A 15577-nucleotide genomic window follows, 5' to 3' on the forward strand; every position below is an offset into this window, starting at 1 on the left:
ATTTTTTTGGCATGACAGTGGTTACATTTAATGATACTGAATATCAGCACACACAGCTTCAATCCAAAAGTATTGGTATCAGTCTTCAAAAACCCATATCTGTTGAACCCTGGTGGACTAGTGTACAGAAACCTAACCAGCTCCAAGGTGACTGACACTTTAAAGTCAGTGGGGTTTCAGTGGAAGGTTTAAGACTCTTGGGCTTGTGCAATTTCCCTTAAACTCAAAGCTATTTTGATACTACAGTCTGCAATGGAACCCACTATACACTGCTCTTCAGAATGAAAGATGAGAAACTGATCTAACTTGTTAGTGTGTTTTCCTAGCAATGGGATTGTGCAAGTGTGTGTGTGTGTGTGTGTGTGTGTGTGTGCGTGTGTGTGTCCTGATGTTTCTCTTTGCTATGATGCCACACATCCTGTCACTATTTCCTATACGGGAACTCTTCTTTTCCTCCCTCTGGATGGCTGTCCCTCTAAAACACACCCACCCACACACACTCACCCACACACACACACACAACCCCCCCCCACCCCCACCCCACACACACACACACACTCAGGGCAGGGTGTAAAAGTTATTGAAGTACTACAGAGTACAATGCAGACTATGCTGGCCTGTACAAACACTCTAACACAAACCAGACCCACTGTACATCCAGCTGTCTGCTTGGAATTACACACACACACACACACACACACACACACACACACACACACACATACAAACCATTCTTGGTGAGTGATGCAGAACGGGTGTGAGCGTAAAGTATTAGACTTGAGGTCCAATGTTTTATCAAAGCAGTTTGGAATTTGACACACACACACTCACTAAGACACACTAGGACACATGTTATTGTCATATTGTGTAATATTCCTCACATACTGTACTTTCATTGTCCTAGTATCTTCTACTGCTGTTATTTTACACGCCTGATATACTGTCTGAATTACTGTATTGTGTTATGTTTAAATAAATACCCCCATTTGCTATATTTATATTTATATACTTTCCTTGTTATATCTTATTACTATTTGCTGCAGCAACCCAATTTCCCCACTGGGATCATTAAAGTTTCATCTAGAAAGCTCTTAGAATAAGTTAACAGTAAAAAACAATGAAAACATCATCATACTTTTTAAGGGATAGCAGGATATTTAAGTCCCTGGTTGACAGACTGGATCCTCTAGATCTTACAGGTATCAAGTGATATACTTGTTGGAATAGGCTGCTTCATATCCAGCCTAATAACCCCTTTATAGGAAGAATTTACTGTTTATTCAAATGAAACAACGTCATATGAACACTCTGACTGGACTGGAAACTTCAAAGCAAAAGCTGTGAATCCAAGACAATATTGTGAAGACTTTCCAGTGAGGGAGAATATCTCCTTTGAATATTATAAAATCTCTACTAATTCTCTAGGTCATGTACAATAGAATAACATCTTTCTACAGATAATAAAAGAATATCCTAAACTATTAGCCTAAGTACTATGGATGTACTGTATATATTAATGGCTCACTGAAGGTACCATAGTAAAAGGCTTCAGCAGTGTCCTCCCTCTTTACACTGTGACTGTAGCGCCGCTTAGTGGTGATGCACAGTACTACACAGTCCCTCTGTGGGGCTTCATCCAGTCTACAGCTTGAAAATTTGGGCCCAACCTGAAACAGTTCAGTCCAGTCTGATCCCAAATAAAAGAGACTTGTGCTCAGTTTTGACCACTGTTGGTTTTCGAAGGCTGATGTTGATACTGATGTTTTTGGATTGAAGCTGATATTTTGTGCCAAGATTCAATATCTTTACATTTTCACGCCAAAAATTCTGACAACTATTCAGTGTTTCCCCTAGAATTGTATTCTTGTCAGGGTGGAAAAGCCTCTGAAACAACATTTAGACCATCATGGGACACTCTGCATTGAAACCCAGGATGATAATAATAATAACATATTAATGTAAACTTGTGTGGAATCTACATCAACCAATGTAGTATTGATCAATTCTACAATAAATATGTAATTAAACAAACTGCAACATATCCATCATATCAGAGGTGGACGACACTGACTGGATCAGATCCCATTAAAATTAAAAAAGAAATGAATAGACACACACACACACACACACACACACACACACACACACACACACACACAGTGCAGTGTGTACTTACAGGCAGCTGTGTGTTGTTGTTGTTGAGCTGGTCCTGGCTGCTGGGTGAAGCTCCTGCAGGATGACAGTCTAATGACACTCTGTCCCGACAGGCAGCGTGACACGTGTACTTACAACCTGCGGACAGGAGAGAAATGACAGATTTATTGATTTGAGTGATTGATTGATTGAAGCAGGGAAATTATACTCTCTCCCTACATGCATGGAAAGTAAAGGAAATGAAAGGAAAGGAAAGGAGAGGAAGTGTTTATCCCTGAATGTAAAATAACAACCACAAGTGCGTATGTGCATGAATGGGTGTACGCATGCATGGACACGTGTGTGTGTGTGTGTGTGTGCGTGTGTAACGTATAAGCAAATTTCCCCTAGATATGGACAGAGCCTGGCAGTGCAGTCCAGGTCGCTGTGTCCCCCTTTGCAAATGAAAACCAACAACATGCAAATCGTGGCCCAAGCTAACGCAGGGGCAGAATATGAAGGGAAATGTGTGTTAGTGAAACAAGCTCCTGTGTAGAATTTGACTTGAGTTTTTGAATGACAACACAGCTAATTTTGGTTTTAAGCCGCTATTATTTTGTGCCAATATTCACTATATTTAAAATTGACCATTTTCTTGCCAAGCAATTCCAAGTAATTACAAGTATTGAGTATTTGAACCCTGAATTTTCTTCTTGTCAGGGTGGAAAAGCCTCTGAAACAGCATTTAGACCATCATGGGACACTAAAACTCCACTGAAACCCAGAATATTCTATATGTTGAATTTCAGCACAAAACATCAGCAATCAGCAGCTTCAATACAACAAACTATCAGTATCGGCCTTCAAAAACAAATATTAATCAAACCGGAGACTCGACCAAAGCATCTCTGCTCTCTCTTTCTCTCTCTCTCTCTCAAACACACACACACACACACACACACACACACACACACACACACACACTTTTTATACTGGCTAGGATCCAGCAGCACCATTAACTATAGAAACAACTTGAAGAGAGAGGAGGAGGAAGCTTTTATGTGCGCTTCCTCTCAACAAACAAACACACTCTCCACACACTCCTACAAAGCACACAACAAGCTAGCAAAGAGCTAAGGTGTGTGTGTGTGTGTGTGTGTGTGTGTGTGTGCGTTCCCATGATCCTACCTGGCGACCTCTTTTTCACATGCTGCCCGAGTTTATCCGACAGTTTACACATGGCCGCTCCCATCTCCCATCCTCTAACTCATCTCACACACACTCACACACACACACACACACACTCACACACACTCACTGAACCCACACCCTCAGCCCTATATCCTCGCTAAGATCTGTTATAGAATGAAAACACACTGCCTACACTGCATCGCCTCATCCCCCGCGAAAACACAGTAGCAAGTCACTCTCTCTCTCTCTCTCTCTCTCTCTCTCTGCTGTATTGCTCTATGTCTCTCGGCCGTTCTCTGCTCTACATTAGTCTCTATCTAGACCAGAGCCTTCAGACGCTAATTTGCCTAGCCACCATTCTCTCTCTCTCTCTCTCTCTCTCTCTCTCTGTGTCTCTGTCTCTCTCTCTGTGTTGTTGTGCTGAGTGGGTGATTTACCAGTCAAATGGAGGCCACTGTGAAGGGAATGATGGACAGACAGACAGGAGGAGAGAGAGGGAGAGAGAGAGAGGGTGAGAGAGAGAGAGGGAGAGAAAGAGGCACGATGGGACTGCTGACTCAGTCATCTACAATCGCTCTCTTTCTCTCCTCCACTCCTCTGTCTCTCTCTCTCTCTGCTCACTTAGCTAGTTATGACTAGTGTGTGTGTGTGTTTGTTGTGTGTGTGTGTGTTTTGAACGAACAGAGCTCATGTCTACCCGGCTTCCTGCCCTCTCTCTCTCCCTCTCTCTTTCTCCCTCTCTCTCTCTCCAGTCATCCGTTCATCCTATCGTCCATCTCGATCCCCCTGGACAATGAACCAGATCCACAGAATAGAGAGGAAGAGAGGAAGCAGCACGCTCCATCCATCCGTCCACTGATCCATCCATATGGATTGTTGCGTGGCAATACCAATAGTTTGTGCCGATACTAAATACCATTCAATTTGACCATTTTTGTGCCAGAAAAAAGCCCAAAGAATTACTCATATTCACTTTTATTCTTGTCAGGGTGGAAAAGCCTCTGAAACAGTATTTAGACCATCATGGGACACTAAAACTCTCCATTGAAATCTAGAATACAAATAATTGACATAGCCGCTAACATTGGCAGAGTTGCAGAGCGAGGTCAGCTGAATATGTGTATCAAATTTTGTGACAATCACAATTATGGTGTGGGAGTTATGGTCTTTTAAAGATGAAAATGTTTCACCGTCAATTATAGCGCCACCATCTGGTGGTTTCATATGTCCCTCTATGGGTTGAGAAAATTGTAACTTATATGTATCGATATGTAACTTGTAATCATAAATTATTAATTTGTGTGGAATGTATTGCATTAGAATCAATTCAGGTTAAAGTCTTCCCAAAGAAAACCAGTGTAGTATTGATCAATTCTACAGTAAATATGCGATCAATGAAACTGCATCATATCAGAAGTCTCTTTGCACTGTATGAGAGGGTTTCTATTGTCCATGTATGGACTGTAAAACTGTGTTAGACTGCTGGAATGTGTGACTCAACTGTATTGTACATTTCATTTATGAATGTATTTTTAGGGATTTAATTTAATTGTTTCGAAAATCCAAATTTCTCTCTCTCTCTCTTGTGTATGTCACTCCCCCTGCTCTCTCTTTCACTTCCTCATTCTCTCATGCTACCTTTCTCTTTCCCACTTCTCTCCGTCTACTTCACCCTCTCTCTCTCTCTCTCTCTCTCTCTCTCTCTCTTCTCTCTGCTGTCTCAATGATAAAAACATTTTCCAGACAGCACCAATCGATCAGACTCAATCAGTAGAGGAGAGAGCAGGGAAAGCCTCTTAAGTCAGCAAATACATACACACACATACGCACGCACACACATGCACACACACAGACACACACATACGCACGCACGCACACACACACACACACACACACACACACACACACACACACACATAGCACACATATGCACACACTAATGCTTTCTTACTAAAAGCAAGAATTCTGGTATAGTTTATATAGCTTGTAAGCTGCAAATAAATATCTAAAAACATTTTGAGGAGTCTAAATTCAGTTTGCAGTTGTTGAAAACATTTCAGCATTTCTTTCATTTCTTTAAGGTGAAGCACAGATAAATAGAAAAAAAAATCCTTTCATCCTATCAAAATGAAATTTTAGATGTTGACTATGGACACAAATTTTGTATTATAACTTTTATTTATGTTGTTATTAACATATCTAAATTAGCTAATATATGTTAAATACAAATGTTTTTGATTAATTACTTACAAAACACTGTAAATTGTGAAAATCTCACAAAATTTCACTATTTGTTCATAGAGAATACTCCTAGCCTCTGTAAATCAGCAGCTATTTTTGTTCAGAAGCAGCAGGTCAAATATGGTGGCAATATCTAAATGAATCTAAATTATATGAATCTAAATTATAAGTTAAAGAAAGTGTTTTGCATACAGGGAATGAGTCATTTTCAGAAAATGCCTGTTTAATTGTTCTTAGTCTATTTTGTGCTTGGTGTACCTGACACTGCTGGTATAAAATTGTATAAATCAACTATCTATAGTTGTTTTTGCTGATTGTTTGGTATGTTTTATTAAAGTATAGTGGTAATAGAAGCAAAATATCTCAAAATTGACCAATCCAGCCAGAATCACCAGTGATCACCTGTGGTGCCTCGGCTTCATACATTGGATTGAATCTGTGACACGACCACAACCAACAGCCTGCAAATCAAAACATACAGAAAGCTGTTGACTTGATCTGTTGTGCTGGGTCTCAGCTGATAGGCCCAGTGGAAGGACAGTACATTCAACTGGACAGACTCACCAGCTTTCCCTGTGTGGGGAAGGTTGTTTTTAGCACAGGGACTCTAATCAGATGTCTGTGTGCTGAGGAAGGAACAATGAGCCTTCAGCTCTACTAACACTCACCTGCTAAAAGACTCACATCATTTACTACCTAGACACACACACACACACACACACACTCTCCCCCTGTCACAACTAAACACCATTTGGCCTGGCTACTAACAGCTGATCCAGCACACTTGCATAACAACACACACAGCTCTGCACACTGTACTGTGTTTTGATGACATTATTATTCTCATTAGAAAATGTTCTTTCACTCCCCATCCCTCCAGGGAGGTCAAAGGTCAGGTTCAGCTACAGAACAGCAGCCCTGCAGGTAGTGGGGATTCAGTGTTTTAATACGTAGCGTTGGGTCGTCATCAGCATTGGATAAAATTGCATTGGGTCCATCTAGTTCAGGGATGGGCAACCGAGAGTCTGCAGGTCTTCATTCCAACCAAAGACTACATCAGATTAGTATGCTGATATTATCTAAACCAAGTTGTATGTTTAGAACACAATCAGCTGTTCCCAGCCACTGTTGATGAAGAGCTGAGGAGCTCCAATATGACAGCTACATGCAAGTATGTGATACACAGTGACATACAGGACGGGCAAAGTCCAGCCCCTTAGATTCACATGATGTGCAGGTTCAACGTCAACCCACAGGAGCACAAAATATTCACAATATGATATTATGGCAGGGTAAAAATTAATACCAAAACAGCTTTGGAAACTGCTTTTGTCCTTATTTCACAAAACAATGCAGGTAGTTTTTATGGACGTCATCTAAACTTTCATTTTGGCGCTATATTTAGACTGCACAGGTTTTCAACATTGGTGCAGGCCATTGTGTCAAAATCTATTCAAAGTCAACATGTTTGCAGGACTGTTTATTACTTTTAATAGATTAAAGGATCCATCAAAAGAATTACACAACTTAAGATGATAACTGAAGATGTTCTGTCCGTATTTCATGTAAATTGATATTTTATTGTATTTTAAAGGAGGTGGAATATTGCAGAAAATGTACTCTCTAGCTACAGATTTTAGACATTATGATGTTTCCTTGCATGGAAAGGGACTGATCTAGAGGTTTTAACCTCTAATTTACACATTAAACTCTAGATAAACTTTAAGTTTGTAATGCTAACAGGCACAGAGAGAGAGACTGCAGTATTAGAGTGTCAGTGAAATGCATGAAATGTAAAATGAGAAACGCTCAGTTCCCATTTAGTTCATTAGAGATCATTTGCTGTAAATTCTCTAAGGCTGCTTTTGTTAGAAGACGATAACAGGTGTGTGTGTGTGTGTGCGTGTGTGTGTGTGTGAACAGGTGCGGGCTGGGGTCGGAAGACATCTGTTCTCTCCTCTTTCGCCATAATTTGTTTCTTTCCTGCTTGTGTGTGTGTGTGTTTGTCTAGACACGTGCTTGTGTGTCTTATCATGTAATCAAAACTGAGTGGGTCACTGTAAAAGGAATGTGGCAGTGTGTTGAGGGTCACTCATCATATTACCACAATACACACACACACACACATACACACACACACACAGAGAGTCATTACAGGGGTAATTAGTCACACGACTCACCTTACTAAATAGCTGAAGACACAATGCATAGGGCTCACAATGGATGCTCCGTATACGTGTGTGTGTGTGTGTGTGTCTGTGTGTTTTTGTGTGTGTCTGTGTGTGTGTGTGTGATAACCCTTGAATCTCTATAGTATATGCCGAGACAAAACCCAAACAGCTCAGTCAGACCAAGAAACCAACAGGTGTGTGTGTGTGTGTGTGTGTGTTGTTCAAAAGCAACAGCGTGTTTTCGTTCAACAGCCACCCACCCTTCACACACACACACGCACACACACATACACACAAACACACACACACACACATACCAGAATATTCTACATTCTAAGAAGGCCAATTCTACATTCTAGGAGTCTTTCTTATTTTTATACGGCACCACTCCGCTGAAACACACACACACACACACACACACACACACACACACACACACACCATTCTCCATTCTACTGTGGCAGTGGCATTTTCCACAGTAAACAGCAGTGAAACAGGTACAAAGCCCCAAATTATTAAACCCACGTGAGCTTCTTCACACACACTTGCTAAAACACTCACCGCCATGCACGTGTGTGTGTGTGTGTGTGTGAGAGAGAGAGAGAGAGAGAGAGAGAGAGACAGAGTGCCACTAGAAGGGAAACCTAGCAGACTCTTAATTATTTACTGTAGCTGCTCACATCCTTCTCTCTCCACTCTCACTATCCACAATTAACAGTATCCATTCCATTTATTTTATTCTCTATTCATCTGAAATGTATTTCTACTATTCCAAGCATGATTGGTCTAAGATAGAGGAATTGATTTAGATCAGATTTACATATTTTCATACAGTTACTTTGGCGTTTCATACAAGATGATCCTACTCATCATTTCTGTAGGCTATGTATGATAACTGACCAAATGCTTTTTCTCATTAATAGCTCATAAATATAAGCAAATGCACCAATATCAGCCTGATATATCGGTCTAAGCCTACATGACATGCAGTCGCTGTGATTCTCCACTGCAGCAGAATATCATGTTTAGGAAGCTGGCTGAAACAGTAATATGTCCACTAACGTTTAGTGATGAGAACATAGACACCAAATTCATCCATGTGTCCCTAGTAGATCATTGGCTCTACTTTTTAGCTTTTTTTAGCTACTTTAGCAGCTAAAAAAGTAGTCCCTGCTAGTTCAAAATAGTATATTCTTTTTATTTCATATTTTGAATACATTTTACCAATCTCCCATGCAAAACTGCCAGACTTAACCACATTTTAACAGCTTTTTAACTGCTTAACTGCTGCTTTTCTCACTTTTGAAATAATTCTAGTGGCCTACTATCACTGAAAATATTGTAAGCACCGGAGCCAGTGATCTACCAGGGACACATGGATGATTTTGGTGTCTATGTATAAGTTGACCAACAGCACAATCTACCAAAAACGTGGTGTATTCCTATAATAGCGAATTGCAACCTCCTGTGATTCAGCAAATACTTCCCTATTGGACAGCACTATTAAGGAGTGAAGTAGGGAAATCACTTGCTCACACACACACACACACACACACACACACACACACACACACACACACACACAGACTCACCAGAGTTTCTCCACAGCAGACTGATTTCCAGGCGTCCAGAACGTCGCATCAGTTTTGGAACACGGAAGAAAAATCCAGAAAGCCTCCTCATAGTTTTCCCAAAGCCTTTGGCTAGGCCCATGGCTCACACACACACACACGCACACACACACACACACACACACACACACACACACACACACACACACACACACTGCTTAATGTGTTTTAGGCTCCTATAGGTTCCAAATGATGATTTATATCCCAAGAGGACTTGCTGTAGTTCCAGACACTGGAAACACTGGCCATTCTTTTCTGTCATCCATCCATCTCTCTCTCTCTCTCTCTCTCTCTCTCTCTCTCTCTGGTCACTGTGTCAGGTCTTGTTCACACTCGTCCCCCTCCTGACTAGTGACCCTCATTTGTGTGTGTGTGTGTGTCATTAGCCTACCACAGTTCAGTGTGTCTTGTCTCTTGTGGAGCCAAACTGTCACTGTGTCTGAACAAACAAGAGACAGCTGACACACACACACACACACACACACACACGCACACACACACAGATATGCTGACACACACTTCTTCGCCTGTACCCCTCTTTTTCATACAGTCTATTCTCTCTCTCTCTCTCTCTTTCTTTCTCTATGTCCCCTCAGAACTTGACTACTTTCTAAAGAACTGTTATGGGTTACTACATTATTACATACACAGAAAACAGCACACACACACACACACACACACACACAGACACACACACACACAAACACAAACACATACACAAAGCTGTAGTTTAGAGCTTCAGACGATAAGCTCCAGTATTTCTCACAGTGGTTCAAAATGGGCCTCCATCCTTTATAGTATTCCACTCTCCAATGTGAAACTACCTCTCTCTCTCTCTCTCTCTCTCTCTCTCTCTCTCTCTCTATTCCTGTACATTTAATGTGCTGAAGAATAAAGATGATTCTGTGTCTGTGGTCTTATGTCAAGGTGAGAGGAGAGTTTGAAATCAAGCTGTGACAGCCTTGAACCTCTGCATGATCACCTACCAGAGAGCTATTAGGGCCACTTCAATGCCCCCCCCCCCCCCCCACACACACACACACACACACACACACAGACACACACACACACACACAGTGTATCTGTTGCAATACTAAACCCTATCAGACAAAGAACTCCTGCTCTCCTCGGCAGGTTTCTATTACTTCAACTTCTAGAGAATGATACAAAGGACGAGAGACACACGCAGGGAATGGCAGAGAGAGAGAGAGAGAGAGAGAGAGTAAGAAGCAGAAAACAGAAAGTGGATGCTGATGAGTCTGAATAAAAGAGAAAGAGAGAGTGTGATCCGACAGTGCGTGTGTGTGAGTGTGAGTGTGAGAGAGACAGAGAGAGAGACAGTGAGAGAGAGAGAGAGAGAAAGAGAGAGAGAGAGAGAGAGAGAGAAAGACAAGCCTTTTCTCTACTGTTGTTATCGAGCCTCATCTGACCCACTTCGGGACACGAGTAGACAAACTGAACTGGGCTAAACCAGGCTAACGCTACACATGTACACATGTGAAGACCTGAACCCAGCCTACTCCTGTTTCCCGGATCAGGCACACACACACACACACACACACACACACACACACACACACACACCATGCAAGTCCCATACACATATAGTTTTAATGTAACAAATGTACTGAATTATTAACTCATACACACATTCTATAAAATGTGCACTCAAGTTGCATAAAAAGTGTGGGAATTCATAACAAGAGATGCCTCATGTCCCGCCATAACCACCATATTAAACATAACCAGTTATGCTAATGAGGTCATGAAAGCATTAATTAGCAAATATTTCTACATCAACAGACTTCTTCAAATTACACATGGTGGCATTAATGTGAACTCTGTATCTAGTAGTTTAAAGAAGTGTTTCCTCATTAATATGCAAATTTAGACCACAAAAGTTAATGTTCCTCATATGGGAGATTTACAGTAAGAGGAAGTGTTAACAATAGAAGCCATATGACTCATCTTAGGAGACAAATATTCTTTTCCTTGTAGGTAAAGCTGAGAGGAGGCCAGCCAAGAAATCCATCACCGTCTATAAAAGATCAGGTGATTTCACATTCTCTCTCTCTCTCTCTCTCTCTCTCTCTGTGTCTCTGTGTCCATCTGCCTTCAACAACTCATATCAGTGTGAAATTAGGAAAGCAAGGGAAATGTATAGGAATAAAATAGAAGCACAATATAGTAGTGGTGACCTTTGGGCAGCTTGGCAAGGAATAAAGTCTATGTCCTCTATGAATCAGAAAATAGACAGTACTAGGAACCCTGTCAAACTGGAAGGGGGCGAGGACCATGTCTTTTAATTGAAAGACTGATTTCTGATTTTAACTTATCACATCAACTTGTCTTAGATTTTTTGACTGACAGACAGCAGAGGGTCATTGTGAATGGCCGTCTCTCTGACACTATTGTTACATGCACGGGTTCACCCCAAGGATGTGTTTTATCACCTCTACTCGACACTATATTATGTACACTGACAGCTGCAGAAGCTGTAGAGAAGGCAGCTACTTTAAGTTTTCTGATGATACGGCACTACTGTCTCTCCTTCAAGGTCCAGAACGAGACCATGGGTCGGCTCTCCCTGCTTTTATAAAATGGTGCAATGACAACTTTTTTGAGTTAAATGTATCTAAAACTAAAGAACTGATAATTGATTTTAGCCGTCATAGAGAGTGACATAGATGGGGAGAAGAATTAAATTGTTGACTCCTACAAATATCTGGGCACCCCCCACAACCAACTTAAGTGGGATGTAAATACTGAAACGACAAACGGAGCCAGCAGAGGGTTCATCTCCTTAGTAAGTTCAACTCCTTCTCTGTTAGTACAGTGATGTTGAGTCCTTTTTATCAATCTTTTATTCTCTTTTATCTGCTGGTTCAATTGCTTGTCACTTAAGGACAGAAACAGTCTGAATAATATCGTGAAAATCTGCTCCAAGATTATTGGAACTAAGCAGAGAGACTTGGGCTCTTTTTGTGACCAACACATTTTGAGGTAAACACAGAGTATACTGGGTCTGTCAGAGCACATCTTGGCATGTGAATCTTCACTGTTGCCTTCAGGGCGTCGGTATGCCTTACCTGCTTGTAAAAGCAATCGCTTTTCCAAGTCCTTTATCCCCTCTGCTGTCCGGCTGCTCAATACCTTATAGCACTTTTTTGTTTGTGTGCATTTATTTCTTTATTGTTATTTATTAACAGAGCTAGGAGGTCACACATAGCTGCCCCCCCCCCCCCCCTTTTTATTCAATGTATGTATATGTATGTACATGTATTGTGAGTGTATTGTTTGGTGTTGCTGCGAGCTGTCATATGCAATTGCCCTTTTAGGGATTAATAAAGTTGTCTTGAACTTGAACTTGAACCTACAGTATAGCTGCTCTCAGCATGGAAAATGAAATTATCAAAGAGAACAAAGTGAGCACAAAGTAGCTGCCGCTGCTCAACCAGTTCATAAGTGACTGGTTTTGACTGTTAATGAGTGAACCAGTAGCTGAACTGGACACGCCGACCCTCCCATGTAAAGACCTGCAGGGTGTCAGTGTTGGGATGGTCCATTCCTGGAATTTCTCTGGACTCATGTCATAATTTGGCGTTTCGAGGCGGAGTTGCCCAATTTGTTGACATTTGGATCCAGTAATGGGCCTTTAATAGGCTTCCTGAGAGGGAATCCACCGCTGAAAGGCTTTTTAAATTGGCAGAGAAATCAGCTCACTACCTCACACACTTAACTAAAGTACATACACACACACACACACTCCATCACCACTGCTGGTAAAAATGACAGAGGAAACACAGAGCCCATTGTGCAGACATATTGTCTGGTAACATAATGAGGCGGATGGACTGGCAGGTCAATTTCTCTATTAAATGTCTTGATGGGAGGCAAAGTAACAAGATTCTGTGTTTTGTATCAGTCAGCTGCGTTTTGGTGGTTTATTCTATGAGCTTTGTTTGTTGTGTTGCTGTGTGTGTGTGTGTGTGTGTATGTGTATTTGGGTTAGACCGATATATAGGGCCAATATTGGCCTTTTATTATAAATCAGACTTGTTCCAGTCAGTGTCGTCCACCTCTGATATGATGGATATGATGCAGTTTGATTGATTACATATCTATTACATATCATAGACTCTAAATGAAACACTTTGATTAATATCATTGTCCTGGGTTTCAATGGAGAGTTTTAGTGTCCCATGGTTTGTCAAATGCTGTTTCAGAGGCTTTTCCACCCTGACAAGAACAGCATTCTGGGAGAAACACTGAATATTTGGTATGAAAAAGATTTTAAATATATACAGAAAATATCATGCATCAGTATTCCCTTCAAACCCCAATATCAGTTGAGCCCTTGTGTGTATACATGTGTTTGACTTTATGTCTAAAATAAGACATAGTTTCCCTTTTTTGTCAAACCCCTGTGGGCAAAAAAGCAATCAGTGCTCTAAACATAACTCAGCCAGGAATTCATGTGTTAAAGCGACGTGTGATTTCATAACTGATGGCTGTTAAAGGTGAGCCACAGAGGGGGTGTGCAACACGACACAGAGCGTCAACAGATAGAACGGGTGTTCCTATTCAAATCAGCTCTCTGTAGTAGTTATCTCTGCTGGAGCGGGAACGCTGCCTGCCATGGAAAGTTTAATATTGTTGTCAATGAAAATGAGTTTGGAAAATGCACGTTATTGACTTATTTTTGTTGTATGGAGAATTCCATATCTGTCAAATGAAAAGGAGTGATGTGACGGCCAACTTTCAGATTTTAACTGCTAATTATTTTGATAATCTTTGACAACACAGTTTGAATTTATTGTAGAGTAATGTCCCTTTGTATGTATATGTCTGATTGTGATTGAGAGATTGAAATATCATTAGACCTTATTGGCATTGGGGTTCAAGGATATATTTAAACAACATAATACAATAAGCAAGTGAGGAAAAGTATGAAAAAAGTCAGAACTCAGAATTCTGACTTTAAATTCAGAATTCTAACTAAGAATTCTGAGATTAATCTCAGAACTCAAATACATTTTTCACGTGGCCCCAAACCTTTTTACATAGGAAGTGTCCTTTCTACTGATTCTATTTCTACTGCTTGTCAGACAGAAGTGAACAGAGAGGGAGGTATCTGTGCTAGAGGAGACTCTCAGGAGGCTTGTTTCCTTTTAGGATGAAACCAGTCTATCTGCATACCAACTGCATACCAGTTGTGTGTGTGTGTGTGTGTGTTGCGCAGTGTGACCAAGCCCTACAGTGTCTATTCATGCCATCAAAAGCATAAAACCATGTGGTCTTCACTACATGTTAACAAGTGCCAAACATTTCTTGCTTCCTGATGGCGGTTTGATAAAGCCTTATTTATTCAAATGATTTCCAGGCAGTCTCATATCGCACACTAAATGATTAAGCCTATAAGTTTCCTCAATAGTCCATACAGTCAATTCAAATGTTAGCTGTTGGTTATCTCCAAATACAAAATGCAATGAGGAATGATAATTAGCATAATCAGCCCTCTGGCTAATTATGTAACGTTCCTCACATACTAGATTTCAGCAGTCAATTATATTGTCAGAAAAGTATTGTTTACTTTCTTGAAAAGGCCCTTTTTTCCTGTGACTTACACCAGTGTGATGCTGTGCGCTGTAATGTATCCCATGATTATTATATCGTAAAGATTCATAACAGTTGAAAAAGGTGAGTAAACTCCATTTGAGGAGGTTTAGGTGGGTTTACCCTCTGCTAGGGCTAAACCTATATATCAGTTTGTCAATATATGGAGCTGATATTGGCCTTTCAATAGAAATCAGATCTGGTCCAGTCACTGTGGTTCACCTCTGATATCATGGATATGATGCAGTTTGATTCATTACATATTTATTGTAGAATTGATCAACTGTGTGTATGGGAAGACCTTAAGCTGAACTGATTCTAATGTGACCAAAAAAGTAGGCTATGTATGAATGTGTTATGATGATGATGATGATGATGATGATGATGATGATTACAAAACAACAGTAAAATTCTGGGGGAAACACTATAGCCTACTTTCTAAAAACCTGTGGTCATGAAAATGGTCAAACATAAAGATATTGAATATCGTCCCATATCGAAACCTATACCCTCCATTACATCTCTGATTAGCTAGTATGAACAGACTGAAATGATAACTGATGAACACTCACAGCCCCCTGACAAGATGTGGCC

At 40.7% G+C, this 15577-nt stretch overlaps 1 protein-coding gene across 2 annotated transcripts in view; it reads right to left on the bottom strand.

Annotated features, from left to right (window-relative positions):
* rassf3 (Ras association domain family member 3) overlaps positions 1–15577 on the bottom strand; it is a 65603-nt gene that overhangs the window by 49200 nt on the left and 826 nt on the right. The window contains exons 1-2 of one of the 2 annotated variants that reach the window (XM_071920604.2): positions 3322–3425; positions 2177–2292 (exon numbers count right to left, since the gene is read on the bottom strand). In XM_071920604.2, the coding sequence (XP_071776705.1) occupies positions 2177–2292; positions 3322–3385 (180 nt within the window). In that variant the 5' untranslated portion in view covers positions 3386–3425. Of the gene's footprint in view, positions 1–2176; positions 2293–3321; positions 3426–15577 lie in introns of those variants that run through there. The other variant, XM_071920602.2, reaches the window with a different exon arrangement.

This window comes from Centroberyx gerrardi, chromosome 24 (genome assembly GCF_048128805.1).
Source record: "Centroberyx gerrardi isolate f3 chromosome 24, fCenGer3.hap1.cur.20231027, whole genome shotgun sequence".
Lineage (NCBI taxonomy): Eukaryota > Metazoa > Chordata > Actinopteri > Beryciformes > Berycidae > Centroberyx > Centroberyx gerrardi.